This window comes from Haliotis rubra, unplaced genomic scaffold, assembly GCF_003918875.1.
Source record: "Haliotis rubra isolate DU_JTF1 unplaced genomic scaffold, ASM391887v1 Scf353, whole genome shotgun sequence".
Lineage (NCBI taxonomy): Eukaryota > Metazoa > Mollusca > Gastropoda > Lepetellida > Haliotidae > Haliotis > Haliotis rubra.
The window spans coordinates 75,458-95,408 of NW_025767028.1; the positions used below are offsets into that span (position 1 = coordinate 75,458).

The window sequence follows — 19,951 nt, forward strand, 5'->3', positions numbered from 1 at the left end:
CGACCTGATATGTCATGGAGACTTGGTTGATGCATGTCCACGTATCCAGACTGCGATGGTCATGACAGCAATCACTGGATTGTCTGGACCTAGACTACCATCGTATGGTGTTTAAATATTTGCTCCTTTTTAACAAAGAAAATTCTACTTGAATGAGCACAAAATATATTTTTGCAGAAAAGACAAACAGTTTTTCCCATTTCTGTAAGTTTATTTTCCAACTGACTTTTGAAGTTTTCAGTTTTTCACTCACCGACAGTAGCATGGTATAGAATGGATTATGTTGCCACGTTATTATGAGATATTGTTGAAATGGCTGCTTGAGATTGTCAGGTGATGATGTCTACGTCGTCGTCGCTTTGGTAAGTTGCTGTCTAACGTGGCTGCTCAAGTTTGGTCGTATAGTTGGACTCCCTTGAATGACCTGATCTTTGTTGTGGGTTCTGTCCAATGTGAAAATATCTGTGTTGATATGTCGTTCATTATTGAATCACCTGGTTTTAGATTCTTTTGAAATATGATTTTGATATTGATACATACATATGTGATTGTTGTCAGTTTTATTTGTGGTTGTATAAATGTGGTAAAATTCAGATTTATTTTTTGTGGTAAAATTGTGTGATATATAGAATGCAGTGATCTCTGTCAATCTACGCACTGTCTTGCCGATGAATGAACATGTCTTGTGTTTTGCACTACAAAGGGGTGCTGAGTGATAGGCAGACCCAAAGATAAACCAAGTATCGTTCCAATTTTAATTTGAAAATGATAAATAAGAAAGTATAAGAATTTTCAATGTTTTAGTTCAGTTTTCCTGACGATACAGTCCCAAAGATAAACCAAATATCTTTCTGATTTTTAGTTTAAAAATTATGAGCATTGACAAAAAATACAAGAAATTTCACTGTTTCAATTTTCCTGATGTTGCAGTCCCAAAGGTAGTGCAAATTTATTGTGTGTTTTAGTTTGAAAAAAAAAGTAAAAACGTAAACTACAAGAATTTTCACTATATTTTTGTTGTTCAGTTATCCTGATTATGAAAATGAAAGTGACCTTTTCCCGTGATGATTTCCATTTCGGGTATCCCCTGCCGTGATATTGCTGGAATATTGCTGGAATATTGCTAAAAGCGGCATAAATGTTTTTCTATCACTTATTCACTCACTCACTCACTCACTCACCCTCATGTGTACATTTTTACTGAACGAAAAACGCTTGGGTTCATGAATATTTTGAGTGATGGTTTGTGGCACAGATTCAGTGTATAAAGCATACATTTCCTGACATCTGACATTCTATTATAAAGAATTATTTTAAAAATTCTGAAAAAAAAATGGTACAAGTATCAGTCCTAACAGACATATTAGAAAACACAGAAGATGAAATTCATTTCATGTCACTCAGGTTTTCCTTGATACCATTTGCACTATTTAGAAGATTCCAAATAATCATCTGAAAAAGAATGAATAATTTTCAGTGTTTGTCTTCAAAGTTTGCCTTGAAACTCAGTCACCTTTTAACTTGGTGTCAATGATTTCTCCCTCACTGGACACATGCCTATAATGACTGGTCCCTCCAGGTCAAGGGTCACCGGCCCCTCCAACAACAGTCCAGCACCAGCAGCCTACCAGTGTCCCTTCGGCGACGCCCTTGGGTCCGGGGGCAGGGGCCGTGTCCCTCCAACACCCCCTCTCCCCCCAACCCCTCTCCCCCTCCCAACCGCCGGCCGCGCCACCTCAGCCGCAGCCACCGTCACAACCCTCGTCAGCCCCGCCCGGTGTGGAGCTGACTCAAGCTAGTGAGTTGCCTGTAACGTAGTGTGTCACATCACCCAAGGAGCGGGTTGATCATGCAGTCCGACATTGTCACTCTGGAATCTTCTATTTTCTATTTTCAAGCATATATTTTGCCATTATTGTCTTTTGCCATCCACTCATAGAGGTATACATTTTAAAATGGTAAATAATTAATTAACATTTCTGATTCTGTCACAATTGCTATTGGCATCCATTATTATAACTGCTATCAATTTTAGAATTGTTATTTAATAAGTTAAAGATAACCGTCTTTAAACTTAATATTTTAAACTTTCTGATTTAGTTGCAGTTGCTTTTGCCCTCCATTACACTAGCTGTTATCGATTTTATAATTATGAATTGGTAAAATAGAATTATCAGTTTTTAAAATTAATTATGAATTTGGATTTTCTCTCTGTCACAGTTGTCTTTGGCACCCAGTAATAGAGCTGGTATTGATTTCAGAACTGTTAATTGGAAAAATGGAATTATTGAGTCTTTCACGATAATACAAGACAAATCTTATGGATAACAACTTCTTGATTTATTTTACACAACGTTTCTGGGCTGGTTCTTGCCCCTTCATCAGGTGGTTTTCTGGGCTGGTTCTTGCCCCTTCGTCAGGTGGTTTTCTGGGCTGGTTCTTGCCCCTGGATAATCCACCTGACGAAGGGGCAAGAACCAGCCCAGAAACATTGTGTAAAATAAATCAAGAAGTTGTTATCCATAAGATTTGTCTTGTATTACTACACCAACTTCTAAATGCCTTTGAAGAATTTCACGATAAATTCATTTTTACATCAGAATTAGAAGTCCTGTACAATTAAACAGTTATGAATGTTACAAATGAGACACTATTTAAACATGCTTTTAAGCTTCCTCACAGTCACTAGTCTGAGGCCTGATTCCAATATAAGTATGGTATATATGTCATATATCACATTGCTTGTCATTCATAGCAAATATCTCCTATTGTTATCGTCATCTTGATGTATAGTTTCGGACTTATCAAAGAACTGGGGATAGTTTTGAGATTTATGACGATCATTCTTCTTTGAGAGGCATTTTAGATGTTGTAAAGATAGTCAACTTCGTTATTGCAATGAATACAATGTTTCGGTGTAGATACTAACACTGTTATCAAGAAGTTGACGGTCCACAGAACTCGTTTTTTTCTTCATTAAGTTTATCAAAGTATAAAGTCACTGAATCAGTTATTTTCATCACCCATTAATTCTTCAAAGAGCTTCATATAGCTTGGCTGTCGCTCCCTGAAACGCACTTCCCTGTGCATGTTTAGAGCAGAGTTCAAGCAGGTGTAAAGTGTGAATTTTTCAATGTATAGGTGATTAATTCTGAATTTACGGGAGAACAAATAGGACCTGCATTTTGTTGCCAAGTTCATTAATTGGAGGGGCGGTGGGGTAGCCTAGTGGTTAAAGCGTTGGCTCGTCACGCCGAAGACCCGGGTTCGATTCCCCACATGGGCACAATGTGTTAAGCCCATTTCTGGTGTCCCCCGCCGTGATATTGCTGGACTATTGCTAAAAGCGGCGTAAAACTAACCTCAGTCAGTCAGTCATTAATTGGAATATCGGTTTTGGAATTGATTTTGTACAAGGCATTTTGTTTTCAGCTCTAGATTATTGCATTTTAGGAAATAAAACGATTTGAGTTTCTGGATCCCACCAGCATCGTCCAAGCCTCAGTATCATCAAACAGAAATATTTATCTTTATTGTGGTCAAAGTAAATCCATGTTTACACAGCAAATATTGTACAAAAAAGAGCAACTTGTACTTGATTTAATCATAATTTATTAAATGCAGTGGTTTTAGTGTTTGTTTTTTATCCTATGGATAATGAAAATTAACGGTCACAGACAGGTATTACTCATTCTGTTCTGGACCCAGCCATCAGCAACAGCTTCGGATGAAAGATACCAACATATATTGAGCCACCAAATTAGCAATTACTTTGGAATTACTTACATCTAGCTGTCTCAAAGTCATTAGTTAATAAAAATTGGAAAGATATTTTATAATGGCAATAGTGGCAGTGGCCGTCAAATGATTTATTAATTCAAGTTTAACCAGTGCTGTGCCATGCAGATATTGGAAAAAACAAGCCCAGTTGGCATTCTATGAGAGATTCCAGGGTGACATGTGGACTTGTTCTGTGTGGAATGTTGACAATATTCTTGTATTAATAACCATTGCTTACTAACTCTGCTCAAAATGAATATATGAGTCCTAAAATCAAACTTTTTAGAAATTCCCAGAATGGTTTGTTCTTTTTATAAAATAGGAAGCGTTCATTTGAGCAGTCTCGACTTATGCTTGCTGCTTGAGCCGTTGCATTGCTTCTGTGATACACTCAATATCTTGATTGCCATTATTTTCTTCAGTTTGTGTTAAAGCTTGACTTTCAGACTGTGACACAGACTGACACCTTCTGCCACCTCATGATCTGCTGAAACCCCATTCTAAACTTCCCTTTCAGTCCGCGTTCTGTAGGTCATCTACTGACTCTTCACATTCTGTAGACCAGCTTCTAAAATCCCACATTCTAAACCAGCCCAGAAAGTCCACATTCTGTAGACTATCTCCTGAAATCCCACATTCTAAACCAGCCCAGATAGTACTCATTCTGTAGACCATCTCCTGAAATCCCACATTCTAAACCAGCCCAGAAAGTCCACATTCTGTAGACCATCTCCTGAAATCCCACATTCTAAACCAGCCCAGATAGTCCACATTCTGTAGACCATCTCCTGAAATCCCACATTCTAAACCAGCCCAGATAGTACACATTCTGTAGACCATCTCCTGAAATCCCACATTCTAAACCAGCCATTCTGAAGAGTACTCCTACCCACATTCTGTAGATCATCTCCTGAAATTCCACATTCTAAACCAGCCCAGATTGTCAACATTCTGTAGACCATCTCCTGAAATCCCACATTCTAAACCAGCCCAGATAGTACACATGTTGTAGACCATCTCCTGAAATCCCACATTCTAAACCAGTCCACATAGTACACATGTTGTATATCATCTCCTGAAATCACACATTCTAAACCAGCCCAGATAGTCCACATTCTGTAGACCTTCTCCTGAAATCCCACATTCTAAACCAGCCCAGAAAGTCCACATGTTGTAGACCATCTCCTGAAATCCCACATTCTAAACCAGCCCAGAAAGTCCACATGTTGTAGACCATCTCCTGAAATCCCACATTCTAAACAAGCCCAGATAGTCCACATTCTGTAGACCATCTCCTGAAATCCCACATTCTAAACCAGCCCAGATAGTACACACATGTTGTAGACCATCTCCTAAAATCCCACATTCTAAACCAGCCCAGATAGTCCACATTCTGTAGACCATCTCCTGAAATCCCACATTCTAAACCAGCCCAGATAGTCCACATGTTGTAGACCATCTCCTGAAATCCCACATTCTAAACCAGCCCAGATAGTCCACATTCTGTAGACCATCTCCTAAAATCCCACATTCTAAACCAGCCCAGAAAGTCCACATGTTGTAGACCATCTCCTGAAATCACCCATTCTAAATCATCCCTGACAGTCCATGTTCTATTGACCATCTCTTTTCTACAAAGGTGGATCATTTACTGACTCCTTGCTCCCAAGCGCTATTTATTCTTTAGAAAATTCCTAAACACAAATCCTTTAAATCACTATGATTGACACCACCCTATCTCAGACAGTTCAACCCCTCTGTACAATCCCAAAATTCTCCAAGCCTCAGGCTTCTGCTACTCCACTTACCTTTCAGACCTGTGGCTCTTTTTCCCTCTTCACATTCCAATTCCTTCAAGCTCCTGACATGTCCCCACATTCCAAATCCTTCCATCGTCTGACTTGTCCCCACATCCCAAATCCTTCCATCGTCTGACTTGTCCCCACATCCCAAATCCTTCAAGCTTCTGTCTTGTCCCCACATCCCAAATCCTTCAAGCTTCTGACTTCTGACTTCTCTCCACTTTCCAAATCCTTCAAGCTTCTGACTTGTCCCCTCTTCCCAAATCCTTCAAGCTTCTTGTGCCTGCCACGTCCCCAAATCTCTAAGTTATTCAATCTTCTGACACCTCTCTCTCTCTCGCTTTGTCCCCAAATCCTTCCAGCAGGCTACTCTTTCTGCTCCCCACCTAACAAACACTCCACCCCCACTTCCACCCCTGTCTCCTCCCACCTCCCCCTTGCTTCTCCCACCATCACTCCCCTGTCATCTCTCACACTCAGCATTCTCTAGAATCTGGTGGGGAGCACACAATATTCACCGATCATTACGTACTGTCAGTCAAGATTATCCAAACAATTATGAAAGTTATCTTAACATTTTCCATGTGTTAATACATTATACACTGATTTGATCATGTTTTCATTGTTGAAAACATCTGACAATGAACCAGTCTTTATTGTATCTGTCAAAAGTTTGGCACCATTTTCATTCTCTGAAATTCAAAGACAAAATCATTCTGAATTTTTAGCAATTATACACTGAAATGATGTCTGAACAATATTGTTGTCCCCCATCCTTATAGAGCGATCTTCTTGTGTCCCCCCCCATCCTTATAGAGCGATCTTCTTGTGTATTATCAGGTTTCTCACCAATTAAACTGCAAGATATTTTTAGTTATAGTGTCTACTATAATTCAATTGATAGGTTAAATCCACATTTGAGCACATGATGATACACTAAATAATGCTATCCTCTTGTATCTGAGTTAAAGAAACCGGGATCTGCTGAGGTTGTGTAAGGGAGGTGTTGAATGGACTCGAAGCCTTAGGGGGCTGTAGGGTAGCAGAGTGGTTAAAACGTAGGTTCCTCACACCAAAGACCCGGGTTCCATTCCTGACTTTAGTACAATGTCTGAGGCCCATTTTGGGTGTCCCCTGCCGTGATATTTCTGGAATATTGCTTAAAGCAGCGTAAATCCCAACGCATTCGCTCACTCGAAGCCTTTAGGTGTAGTTGATCCATGTTAACAAACTGAAGACTCCAGCTACAAAGTAGGTTCTGTGAGAAATGTCAGCTTGAGTACAACACTTTACCCCAACATACACAAGATGCACAGGCCATTAAAGTAGAAATTGAGTTCGCATATTGAGACAAATCTATTAGTTTTACGAGATTGTGAAGCATTCAACAGGGTTTAATATTAAATTTAAAAATATGTTAATAAATTTTAAGTGGTACAATTACGAAATAGCATTTTTTAAATTGCAATTATTCATTGTCCCAGTGGATTCACGGTTTTCACTTTAAATTTTTGTGAGGATATGAGTCCGAATTTAGTGCCCAGGAAGTCCATTGGGATTGTACATAGTGTGATTTGGGGGATGGGAGCAGCATTTAGCAGAGGACATGGTCCATCTGAATCCTTTCCCATGGAGGTCTCCCAGTAACTGACAGTATTTGTTTATAAACTGATCACAAATTACAAACTTTTGTATCAGTCAGTTGTAACCATGGTGTCGTGTGCGTAACAACATGTTTTACTAACATGGATTAACAGTATTAACAGCTGTGTAACGACCTTGGTGGTGGATTAACTTGTAGTTACAGAGGGGTTAAAACAGTCAACAGACAAGTTTCAACTTTCAGGTTTTCATACAGCCTCTGATGTCGGAAAGTGGTCACAGCTCACTGTATTGTTTGAATAAAGGAGATTCTTTGGATAAGGGGCGGTGGGGTAGCCACGTGGTTAAAGCGTTCACTCATCATGCCAAAAACCGGGGTTCGTTTCGCTATATGGGTACAATGTGTGAAGCCCATTTCTGGTGTCCCCTGCTGTGATATTGCTGGAATATTGCTAAAAGCGGTGTAAAAATAAAACGCACTCTTTTCGTAAGTGCAAATATATAGTAATTTGCCGTGGTTGAGCAGTACTACTACTTATGTTGTCTTGCAACCACTAGTTATAGATGTTTATTTCATGTACTTTCACAATCTCTATTTGATCATGTTGAGGTGTATGTGTACCAAAAGGTAAAAGTATTTATTAATTGACATTGGTAGCTGTTGTGCACCAAGATGTCACAGTTACCATTATTTGAAATGTATGGATTAGGATACAGAGAAGATATTGATGTATTGTGCGAAAAAAAAAGCCTTTGTAAATTAAGCTGTAGACTTCTTTCTCCACTTTCCAAACTATTCATTGTTTTCGCTGCTTTCTATCAACAAAGAATTTCCTAAACTGGAATTCCGAAATTATATATCAGTTATCTACACTTATTTCATTGTGATGATAAAATTCTGGGTTCAAGGTTGAACTGAGTGTTCAAAATTCAAAAACAATTGTCTGACTGCAAGCTGTAGCCATAACGATGGTTACCATGGTTACATAAGCAGGACACCCCTGCCAGTTTATGCTTGCATAAGGATATTTTTAACCCCTTTCAATCTAACCTTCTTAACCCGAGATGTAACATTTTTAGCGTTGTGAAGATCCTAACATGTGTTACCGAGTCTGTGTGGGTTTAGAGTATATACCAGGTACGTTTATCTGATATATCCTGGCCTCTGCTTACTGCGGCCTGTAGATCTCTTTCTCTCGACGCTTCGTTCTAACTCTCTACTGCTTCCCCGTGGGTTGATGTGGGCTAGTTCCTCTAACAGCTGTCTTAGCAGCGTCCTCGCAAATCAGGGTATTATGATCCCATTCCATCACGATGAAGACCCTCGACCCATTCTACCGTTTCATTTTCAGACCACATTAGCATAAGTTGGAAAACAGCCTTCTGATCATCTTATTCTATCTAACAAAAATTGCGGTGCTAAGTTTGAGACTTGATGGAGGAGATCACGTGATGTCCCAAATAATCAGGTGATCACGTGATGTCCCAAATAATCATGTGATCACGTGATGTCCCAAATAATGGAGGTGATCCCATGATGTTCCAAATAATGGAAGTGATCACGTGATGTCCCATATATGGAGGTGGTCACGTGATGTCCCAAATAATGGACGTGATCATGTGATGTCCCATATATGGAGGTGATCAAGTGATGTCCCAAATAATGGAAGTGATCACATGATGTCCCATATATGGAGGTGATCACGTGATGCCCATATATGGAGGTGATCACGTGATGTCCCATATATGGAGGTGATCACGTGATGTCCCAAATAATGGAGGTGATCACGTGATGTCCCAAGTAAGACAAGGAAGGGTCAGGGTGTTTGTCAGTATAGAATGGCATCATGATGCACGAGGTAACAAGCCTGGTGCTGCTGCATGTAGATTTTTGGATTCACACAAAACTCGACTCTCATCCTGTACACGTCTTATGTTCTGAGAAATATTGCAGAGTGATATATTTGTATTGTGTGAAAATGATGAATTAATGAAGTACTTGATTGAGATATGAGGTAATTGAATTGTGAATTGTTGATGTGTTTATTGACAAGGTAAGTTGTGTCTTGCTGTCATCTGCAGTCATTTCTCCAGCTGGAGGCTCACAACCGCCTCCGTAACCCAGCTTTTCAATTTGTACAACTTTTTCTCTTCTTGATCGCTGTATAGCTGAACCAATAGGATTTCAGGGTTGTTTTCAACACTAATATATATAACTCAAAGTATTTGGGTGACTCCAGCTCTAAATATATCATGTATTGTTTTGCCCCTGTTTTATCTTTATTATGTTTTATAACCTTGAAAGATATATAGCAAGACCGGTGTTGGTCTGTTATTGATCTGTTATATGGAAGCTGCCTGTGAGATTGCTCAGGAGAAACGACTGCAGTATGAATCGACGTTGTCACAGATAATATGTCATGCGTGGCAGGGAATTGTGGGTTATTTGCCTTCTGTCAAGGGAGATAACCCACAAATCGGAGACACAATTGACTTTTGTTATTGCCCATTGACAGAAGCAGTTTGAATGGTATAAAAGTTTATGCCATGTTAGAAATTTGGCACAAATGTAGTTAAGCTCTGGTCAAGTGATAGAATAGAATTTATGCCTGTCTGAATTACTATGACACAGAAACACTCAATGTTAGAGTGCAGCTTCAGCCTATCCAAATTTTTTATTTTTAGTCTGATGGTAGTAATTGTATGTATGACAGACTGTAGTAAGACAGGGCACATCTGTGTCGTCCGTCGGTAGTAACTGTAGTAAGACAGGGCACATCCTGTGTCGTCCGTGGGTAGTAACTGTGTGTATGACAGACTGTAGTAAGACAGGGCACATCTCTGTGTCGTCAGCGTGGGTAGTAACTGTGTGTATGACAGACTGTAGTAAGACAGGGCACATCTCTGTGTCGTCCGTGGGTAGTAACTGTGTGTATGACAGACTGTAGTAAGACAGGGCACATCTCTGTGTGTATGACAGACTCAAGTGGGGTAGTAACTGTGTGTATGACAGACTGTAGTAAGACAGGGCACCTGTCTGTGTCGTCCGTGGGTAGTAACTGTGTGTATGACAGACTGTAGTAAGACAGGGCACATCTCTGTGTCGTCCGTGGGTAGTAACTGTGTGTATGACAGACTGTAGTAAGACAGGGCACATCTCTGTAGATGTAGTAACTCCGTATGGACTGTAGTAAGTAGGGCACATGTGTAGTAACTGTATGTATGACAGACTGTAGTAAGACAGGGCACATCTCTGTGTCGTCCGTGGGTAGTAACTGTATGTATGACAGACTGTAGTAAGACAGGGCACATCTCCGTGTCGTCCGTGGGTAGTAACTGTATGTATGACAGACTGTAGTAAGACAGGGCACATCTCCCTGTGTCGTCCGTGGGTAACTGTGTGTATGACAGACTGTAGTAAGACAGGGCACATCTCCGTTGGTAGTAACTGTAACTGTGTGTATGACAGACTGTATGGTAGACAGGGCACATCTCCGTAACGTCCGTGGGTAGTAACTGTAACTGTATGTATGACAGACTGTAGTAAGACAGGGCACATCTCTGTGTATGCGTCCGTGGGTAGTAACTGTGTGTATGACAGACTGTAGTAAGACAGGGCACATCTCCAGTAAGACAGGGCACATCTCCGTTAATGGAATCCGTGGGTAGTAACTGTATGTATGACAGACTGTAGTAAGACAGGGCATCCCGTGGGTAGTAACTGTATGTATGACAGACTGTAGTAAGACAGGGCACATCTCTGACTGTAATAAGACAGGGCACATCTCCGTGTGGGTAGTAACTGTATGTATGACAGACTGTAGTAAGACAGGGGCACATCTCCGTGTGGTCCGTAACTAGTATGTATGTATGACAGACTGTAGTAAGACAGGGCACATCTCCGTGTATGGTCCGTGGGTAGTAACTGTATGTATGACAGACTGTAGTAAGACAGGGCACATCTGTATGTATGTGGTAAGACAGGGCACATCTCCAGTAAAGTGGGTAGTAGTAACTGTATGTATGACAGACTGTAGTAAGACAGGGCACATCTCCGTGTCAGTCGTCCGTGGGTAGTAACTGTGGTGTATGACAGACCGTAGTAAGACAGGGCACATCTCCGTGTAAGACAGGGCACATCTCCGTGTCAGTCCGTGGGTAGTAACTGTATGTATGACAGACTGTAGTAAGACAGGGCACATCTCCGTGTAAAGTTAGATCCGTGGGTAGTAACTGTATGTATGACAGACTGTAAGTAAGACAGGGCACATCTCCGTGTAAGTAAATCTGTGTCGTCCGTGGGTAGTAACTGTATGTATAACAGACTGTAGTAAGACAGGGCACATCTCCGTCGTAACTGTAGTATCGTGGGTAGTAACTGTTGTCTCCGTCTGTCTGTCTGTGTGGTGTAGGTTCAAGTGGTATAAGTCACAGCCATGGCTCTCTGTGTGGTGTAGGTTCAACCATGGCTCGCCCCAACTAGTAGACACCTTCAACAACCCAGCACCTCCGGCCAACTCTGCCAACCTCAGTCATTACCCAGCCAGTAAGTACAAGCACCTGTACTGTGAACATATACACACATGTTCAGTGGCCAGTGTTTGGCAGAGATAGATATCATCCTAAAATTACTCTTGTCGTCACCCCTAACTACAAGTTTTTTATTTCTATCACACAGTATTTACACAGTAAGTTTTCAAATTTGTTACAAATTGTTTGCAGTGGTGACATAAAACGTCCAGAAATACAACTATGCAGGTCAATAAGGACCATACTTTCAGTTCAAGTCTTGTTGAAACACTCGGGTCATTTTATCGATCAATCTTCGCAGGTGCAGATACGGAGCTAATTGATACAACTTCAGAAGTGATCATGGGTACAATGTGTGAAGCCCATTTCTGGTTTCCCCTGCCGTCATTTTGGTGAAAGCAGCGTAAAACCTCTCATGCTCACCCAGTCACTCACTCACTCACTCACTCAGGTAGTCATGGTGACATGGGAAGGTGCTGGTAATATCCACCACTGGTTGGTTACTGTGGGGTAGCTGAGTGGTTAAAGTGTCCACTCGTCACACTGAAGTCCTGGGTTCGATTCCCCAGATAGGTACAGTGTGTGAAGCCCATTTCTGGTGTCCCCTACCATGATATTGTTGGAATATTGCTAAAAGTGACGTAAAACCAAACTCGCTCACTATAAACGGAATGTTACTAAGCTCTGCTCTGTATCAAACATTCCTCCTTACATCAGAATTTGCTCAGCTACAGTCCCGCCGTGTGAAGTATTCAACGCCTTCGTATTTAGAACGCCGATATTGAACTGCTTTGATCGCGGTTAAAGTTTCTCATTATGACTTAGATAGTTTTATATTTAAACAATTTGCTGTAATAGTTTTTTGTCACCTCTAGCAAACAGTTTGTATTGTAATCTGCTGAGAACTCAACACATGGTGTTGCAGGTGGCCCCCAACCAGATTCATCGCAAAATTTGTACCTGAAAATAGTGCTAAAAACATAACCATTGTAAAACAGACAATCAAGTGTAATCAGAACTTATATGGCTGGCAATAATATCTCATACTTCTCCAACTCACAAAAGAAATTAAAAGAGGGGTTTTTTTAGTTGTTTTTTATCAAAAAGAAACTTTGGCAGCAATATTTGAAGGTAGCAAAAGAGTTTCATTTTGAAATGTACTAGCTGTTCAGAAACTAACCACACACCTTGTATTTAAGTAGAAATATGCATCCACATGTCATACACATGCATGGATAGAATGGACATCAAGAAATACATATTGCAACCTCGGGGTTGTACATTAATATTCACTGTACCAAATTCTTGACAAAAAATATATGTAGTCCTGTAATTAAAGTCATTATCAAGTTTTGCAGTACAGTAGGCTACACCACGTCATTACTTTACATATCCTCATGTCCCCTTTAACTACTTGTCAAGTTAGTAATAGGGATCACTGGATTGTCTGGTCCAGACTCGATTATTACAGACCGCCACCATATAGCTGGAACATTGCTGAGTACGGCATAAAACTAAACTCACTCACTCCTTGTGGATTGCTAAATGTATATGTCAAGGTAAAACCGTGACTTAATAAGTATTGCCTGGTGAGGCTTCTGTGCCTACTTACAGAATGTTGAACTAAAAGCAATATTAAATCATATTAACATATACTGAAGTTAGCAGTTTGAACAGAGTAACACTCTTCCCTGCATTTGCCGGACTTTGGTTGGTAGACAGCTGCTAGCCCCCCAGATACTGAGACTTGATGTGTAGTTCTGGCTGGCCAGGATCTGGTGAGATTGTTGTAAGTGTTGCTTGCTGTTCTGCGTGTGAGACTTATGCCACTTGTACCAGCATGGTGGGGGTGTGGTCAGTGGGCGTGGCTGACCGCTGGTGTGCTGTGTCTGTTGCAGGCTCGACAACAACGTGGGTGGGCAGCAATACTGCCACCTACACACAGAACATGTCGGCCCCACAGTTCTGTAAGTATGACCCCAGAATCAGTGGAGTAACCCTCAACCAAACACGTTGATTGTGTTATATGTCAATAGTCCTTTCAGCAGAAATTGTATACCATTCAAAAACGGTAGGGGATATTCCATTTTTCGAGCATACCACTAGCCAATGCAAATGCATATGAGAAAAAGTATATATAATCCAAATGTATATCCATACAGATGAAACATTTCCAAAGGAATGGAATAAATTGTCACATTTTCCCTTAATTTCTCTTCATCATCTGTTTCCTCCTTGGCTTCATCATTTGCATTTTATCAATCTTGTAAATCCAATATCCCCTACTTTTTTCGAATGGTATATTAACAAGTGCATGATGTTAACAACAGTTTATCCCGTTTACTAGTGATTTCTTTACACTCGCAGTATTACTGACTACTATTCAAATTGGGGTCAGATCAAACTTTTAGTAAGTTGCATGTTTCGTCAAATGTTTGACAGTGTTACTGTAATGTTTGAGGATATGATTGACATTGCTTGCAAGATGTTTGACTGTCTGGAGGATGCTTGAAACTGTAAGCAATGTGTTTGACATTGTTTGCAAGATTTTTGACACTATTGAAGATGTCACTTATTGTTTTGATGTCTGTCATTATTTTGAAGAAGTTTGAAATTGATTCAAGGATGTTTGACAGTATTTGCAAGATGTTTGACATTGTAAGATGTTTGGTTCTGCAAGATGATTGACTCATTTTGTGATATGTTTAACACTGTTTGGCAAGATTATGGACTATCCCAGATATGTTTGACTCTGTCTGATGTATGACTGTTTGAAAGATGCTCAACACTCATTGTGAGATGTTTTACATTGAGATTTTTGGGGGTTGTTAAACACTGTTTAGGAGATTTGACACTGTTTAGGAGATTTGACACTGTTTGCAAGATGTTTGACTGAGAAATGTCTCACACTGTCTGCGAGATGTTGGACAGATGTCGGTCTGCGAGCGACAGCCAAGTGTACGCCCGTGTGTTTGTTACAGGGAACAACAACCAGATCCAGTCCGACATGCAGACTCTGCCACCACTCACCAGCCAACCACGTACGTCTGTTTGCCCCTACTGCCATCTGTGAAGATAAGGTTCGGAATCGGTCATCAGCAACCCAGGCTTGTCATGAGAGACGACTAACCGGGTTGGATGGCCATCTGTGAAGATAAGGTTCGGAATCGGTCATCAGCAACCCAGGCTTGTCATGAGAGACGACTAACCGGGTTGGTGGCCATCTGTGAAGATAAGGTTCGGAATCGGTCATCAGCAACCCAGGCTTGTCATGAGAGACGACTAACTGGGTTGGATGGTCAGGCTTGCTTATTTGGTTGATTCATATGACTGGATCCAAATTGCATAGATTCGTGTAAGTGATGTGTATCACAGGATTGTCTGGTCCAGATTAGCTGGAATATTGCTGTGTTGGGCATTTAACTACAAGCTACAAACAAAATAGAGTCACCACGGAAACACGGGATAGATCCCTGTGACTCTTGCAACTTGTAACAGGCTACTTGAAGAGATCAGGTGGCCTGGTTTGGCCATCTTCCTTTTCATTGGGGGAAGGGATTGGGGGTTGTCCTGACATCAGCTATATGGAGGCTGAGTGACAGGTGAAGCAGTGGCCAATGTCGTGACTAGTGTTAGGAATTGGTTGAAATCTCACAATTGATGAGTGCTTCATTAATAACGAACAATCATCATTTACCAGATTTTCCTATCCAGGTTGTTACTGCAGATATGTATAACATGATGCAACTTGCTACTTTAAAGTGATGACTAGTATATCATGAACATAAACATCCTGGAGTCTTCAAGAAATATTCAGTCATGATATATATTTCAGTTAGTGAAGTTTCGAGGCATTAAACAGGTTTTCAGGCCCTCACAACTTTGAAGATATGTTCCATAGTCAAGTGTTTCAAAGACTAGAATGGGGCGGTGGGGTAGCCTAGTGGTTAAAGTGTTGACTCGTCACGCCGAAGACCCGGGTTTGATTCCCCACATGGGTACAATGTGTGAAGCCCATTTCTGGTTTCCCCCACCGTGATGTTGCTGGAATATTGGTAAAAGCGGCGTAAAACCATACTCAGTCAGTCAGTCAGTCAAAGACTAGAACAGTAGTTGTGTTTGATTATGAGAAAATATGATCGATTGCTTGGTCGTTTGGTCACTGTGACCAATCTTCGATTATTTCAATTAATCGGAACACCACAAGTCGTTACTTTTAACATTCTCTCAAGTTGTCTGTTACAAATTAACAGAAGACAGGGTGGTCAGATAGCAGAGTGGTTAAAAGTGTTTGCTTGTCAAGCCGAAAGCCCAGGTTCGATTCTATCAGTGAATACCAGGTGTACAGCCCGTATATATTGCCACCGGTTGTGATTCTGCTAGAATATTGCTAAAAGTCACGGAAAAACCACAATCATTCTCTCTGCTTTGGGCTAGTGGTTAGTTTGCTGGCTGTGTCTTGTTGAAGATGGAACATGTTTTAATCTTGCCTAACGCTGGGCAGTGAGGAAAACAAACAAGGACTAGCAACTTGCAGTTGTATGTGTCAGTGAAGTATCCCTGTCCAGCATGGTATCATTGCCACAAGCTTCATATAACCAGCATAGTACATGCAGACACATGTATGCATGGCTTTATGTAACCTTATGTGGGGTGGCCTAGTGGTTTGAGTGGTTGCTCGTCACGCTGAAGACCCTGGTTTGGTTCCCCACATGGGTACAGTGCGTGAAGCCCATTTCTGGTTTCACCCGCAGTGATATTGCAGGAATATAGCTGAAAGCCACGAAAACCTAAACGCACTCACTTAACTGTTAAACGTCATTTTTCACCTTGCCTAACCTCAGTTTAAGAGTTACGTGTTGAATTGATTCCATCAGCTCCCGAGTTCTGGTGTACCATCACCTACTTCGAGTTGGACCAGCAGGTCGGGGAGACGTTCAAGGTCCCATACAGCTGCTCCACCGTCACAGTCGATGGCTACACCGACCCCTCCAGCATCGACAGGTTCTGTCTCGGCCAGCTGTCCAACGTACACCGGACAGAGGCTAGTGAGCGAGCCAGGTGAGGCGATGACTACAACAACAACCCCCCTCTCCTCCCTTTCCCTCCCCCACCCCATCCCTGCTCCTCTTGTGTAACCAGTCCGGGTCATCATTCAAACTCCACCCCACTCGTGAAGATCGGGGTTAGAATTGGCCTTCAGATACCCATGATTGCCCTAAGAGGCTCAGGTGGTTAGGCTTGCTGACATGTTGACACATGTCATCGTATCCTAATTGCGTAGATCGATGCTCATGATGTCAGTCACCTGATTGTCTGCTTCTGATTTGATTATTCACAGACTTCCTTCATATAGCTAGAATATTGCTGAGTGTCGTGTTAAACAACAGACAGACACAGTGCATTAAGTCGAAGCATGTTAGTCTGAACTTCATCACTGACAATGCAGTCAGTTCAACTGTGTTTACCTGAACTCGGACATCTTATTAATGTCCCTTCTCTTTCATCACTCACAATGCAACCAGTTCAAACATGGAAGTCTGAACTTACTCTGACATTTTATGAATGTCAAGTCTTTGTCCTCACTCGTAATGCAACCAGTTCAACAGTGTTAACTGTGAATGTCAAGTCTTTGTTATCACTCACAATGCAAATAGTTCAAACATGTTAGTCCAAACTTAAACTGCTAGCTGTCTGTTGTTGTAAACTACACCTGACTGAGCGTTCCACCATGTGACTGTTTCAGACTGCACATAGGTAAAGGTGTGCACCTAAACTACCGTGGTGAGGGAGACGTGTGGATCAGGTGCGTCAGTGACCACAGCGTCTTCGTTCAGAGCTACTACCTGGACAGAGAGGCGGGGCGAGCTCCAGGGGACGCTGTGCATAAGATATACCCTAGTGCTTACATCAAGGTGGGTAACAAACTTGACGGTGGTTACAAATATACCCTTGCAATGCATCAGGGAAATGTATGTGACAGGTGTTGTTGACAGGTGCTTGTTATGTTAATGGAGTCACTTGTTTGACAGGTGCTTGTTACGTTAGCGGTGTCACTTGTTTGATAGGTGCTTGTTATGTTAGTGGTGTCACTTGTTTGATAGGTGCTTGTTTTGTTAGTGGTGTCAATTGTTTGACAGGTACTTGTTAGATGTTTGATGGGCACTTAGAAGTTGGACGGTAACATAACGTGTGGTATGGATTTAAACTTCTTTACTATTTACAACATGACATTTCTGGGCTAGTTCTTGCCCCTTCATCAGGTGAATGACAGGTGCTTGTTATGTTAGTGGAGTCAAATGTTTGACAGGTGCTTGTCATGTTAGTGGTGACACTTCTTTGACAGGTGTTTTTCAAGTGAGTGATGACACTTGTTTGAAAGTGCTAGTCATGCTATTTTTGTCACATGTTTTGCAGGTGCTTTACATGTCAGTTGTTTCCCTTGTTTGATGGTTTGTCAGGTGTTTGTACTTTAAATATCCATGTGTCTTAACGTGAGACTTGATTGATTGTTAGTGCAGGATCTTGGTATGTTTTCTATGCACTTCTGTGACATATTGGGTAGAAGGTTCTTGACAGGTGTAGGTGTGCTTGATTGTGAGGCAAGTGCTTGACACATTATACGGGTAAGGTGTAGAGATTTGTTTCCCAGTTTGTCACTTTACATGATGCATTTGTTCTATGTGTTTGACTACCTGGCGGTCTTGTTTTCAGATTTGTGACTTTTTCTCATAAATGTTCCTTATTAACACAGGTGTTCGACATACGTCAGTGCCATCGTCAGATGCAGCAACAAGCAGCTACAGCCCAGGCAGCGGCGGCGGCACAAGCAGCGGCAGTAGCAGGGAACATCCCTGGGCCGGCATCAGTCGGAGGTATTGCCCCTGCTGTGGGTGAGTCTGGCACTGAGATCCACCCCACACGCGACTCAGGGGGAGGGGCACATGGCACATGTGGCATTACTGTAATGGTAGACCAGGTTAACAGCTGTGGACCACTTTATTCAAAACATTCAAATTCAGTTTTATCATCATACCTGTGTATGGGCTTTCACTAACTCGCATGTAGAAAACATCTCGAAACATGACTAGTGTATGTCACATACACCACCAGTCTTTTATACCATTGGTCCATGCTTGCATCTGTTTCCAAGTACAAGCATGTTTCTGGACCCAAGTCCACAACATTAAGCTTACACACAAATGTCCTTTGTTTGTGGTTGGTCTACACCTTCCATACTGTGGAAGTTGTTTGAAGCAAACTGAATGACAGCTTCACTGACGAGAAGAGCACAGGACATTGATGACTTCTGCTAGGATGCTGTATGACCTGTATATCCCGACCATGATGTTAGACCTGTATATCCCGACCATGGTGTTAGACCTGTATATGTTAGACCTGTATATCCTGACCATGGTGTTAGACCTGTATATGTTAGACCTGTATATCCTGACCATGGTGTTAGACCTGTATATGTTAGACCTGTATATCCTGACCATGGTGTTAGACCTGTATATGTTAGACCTGTATATCCTGACCATGGTGTTAGACCTGTATATGTTAGACCTGTATATCCTGACCATGGTGTTAGACCTGTATATCCTGACCATGGTGTTAGACCTGTATATGTTAGACCTATATGTCCTGACCATGATGTTAGACCTGTATATCCCGACCATGGTGTTAGACCTGTATATGTTAGACCTGTATATCCTGACCATGATGTTAGACCTGTATATGTTAGACCTGTATATCCTGACCATGGTGTTAGACCTGTATATGTTAGACCTGTATATCCTGACCATGGTGTTAGACCTGTATATGTTAGACATGTATATCCTGACCATGGTGTTAGACCTGTATATGTTAGACCTATATGTCCTGACCATGATGTTAGACCTGTATATCCTGACCATGGTGTTAGACCTGTATATCCTGACCATGGTGTTAGACCTGTATATGTTAGACCTGTATATCCCGACCATGGTGTTAGACCTGTATATGTTAGACCTGTATATCCCGACCATGATGTTAGACCTGTATATCCTGACCATGGTGTTAGACCTGTATATCCTGACCATGGTGTTAGACCTGTATATGTTAGACCTATATGTCCTGACCATGATGTTAGACCTGTATATCCTGACCATGGTGTTAGACCTGTATATCCTGATCATGGTGTTAGACCTGTATATGTTAGACCTGTATATCCCGACCATGGTGTTAGACCTGTATAT

The 19,951-nt window shown here is 41.4% G+C and overlaps 1 protein-coding gene across 1 annotated transcript in view; it reads left to right on the forward strand.

Annotated features, from left to right (window-relative positions):
* Positions 1 to 19,951, forward strand: part of LOC124285125 (mothers against decapentaplegic homolog 4-like) — a 69,082-nt gene that overhangs the window by 35,941 nt on the left and 13,190 nt on the right. The window contains 6 exon segments of the mRNA XM_046721277.1: positions 1,580 to 1,798; positions 13,613 to 13,681; positions 14,696 to 14,755; positions 16,592 to 16,775; positions 17,461 to 17,629; positions 18,469 to 18,607. Of these exon segments, the coding sequence (XP_046577233.1) occupies positions 1,580 to 1,798; positions 13,613 to 13,681; positions 14,696 to 14,755; positions 16,592 to 16,775; positions 17,461 to 17,629; positions 18,469 to 18,607 (840 nt within the window).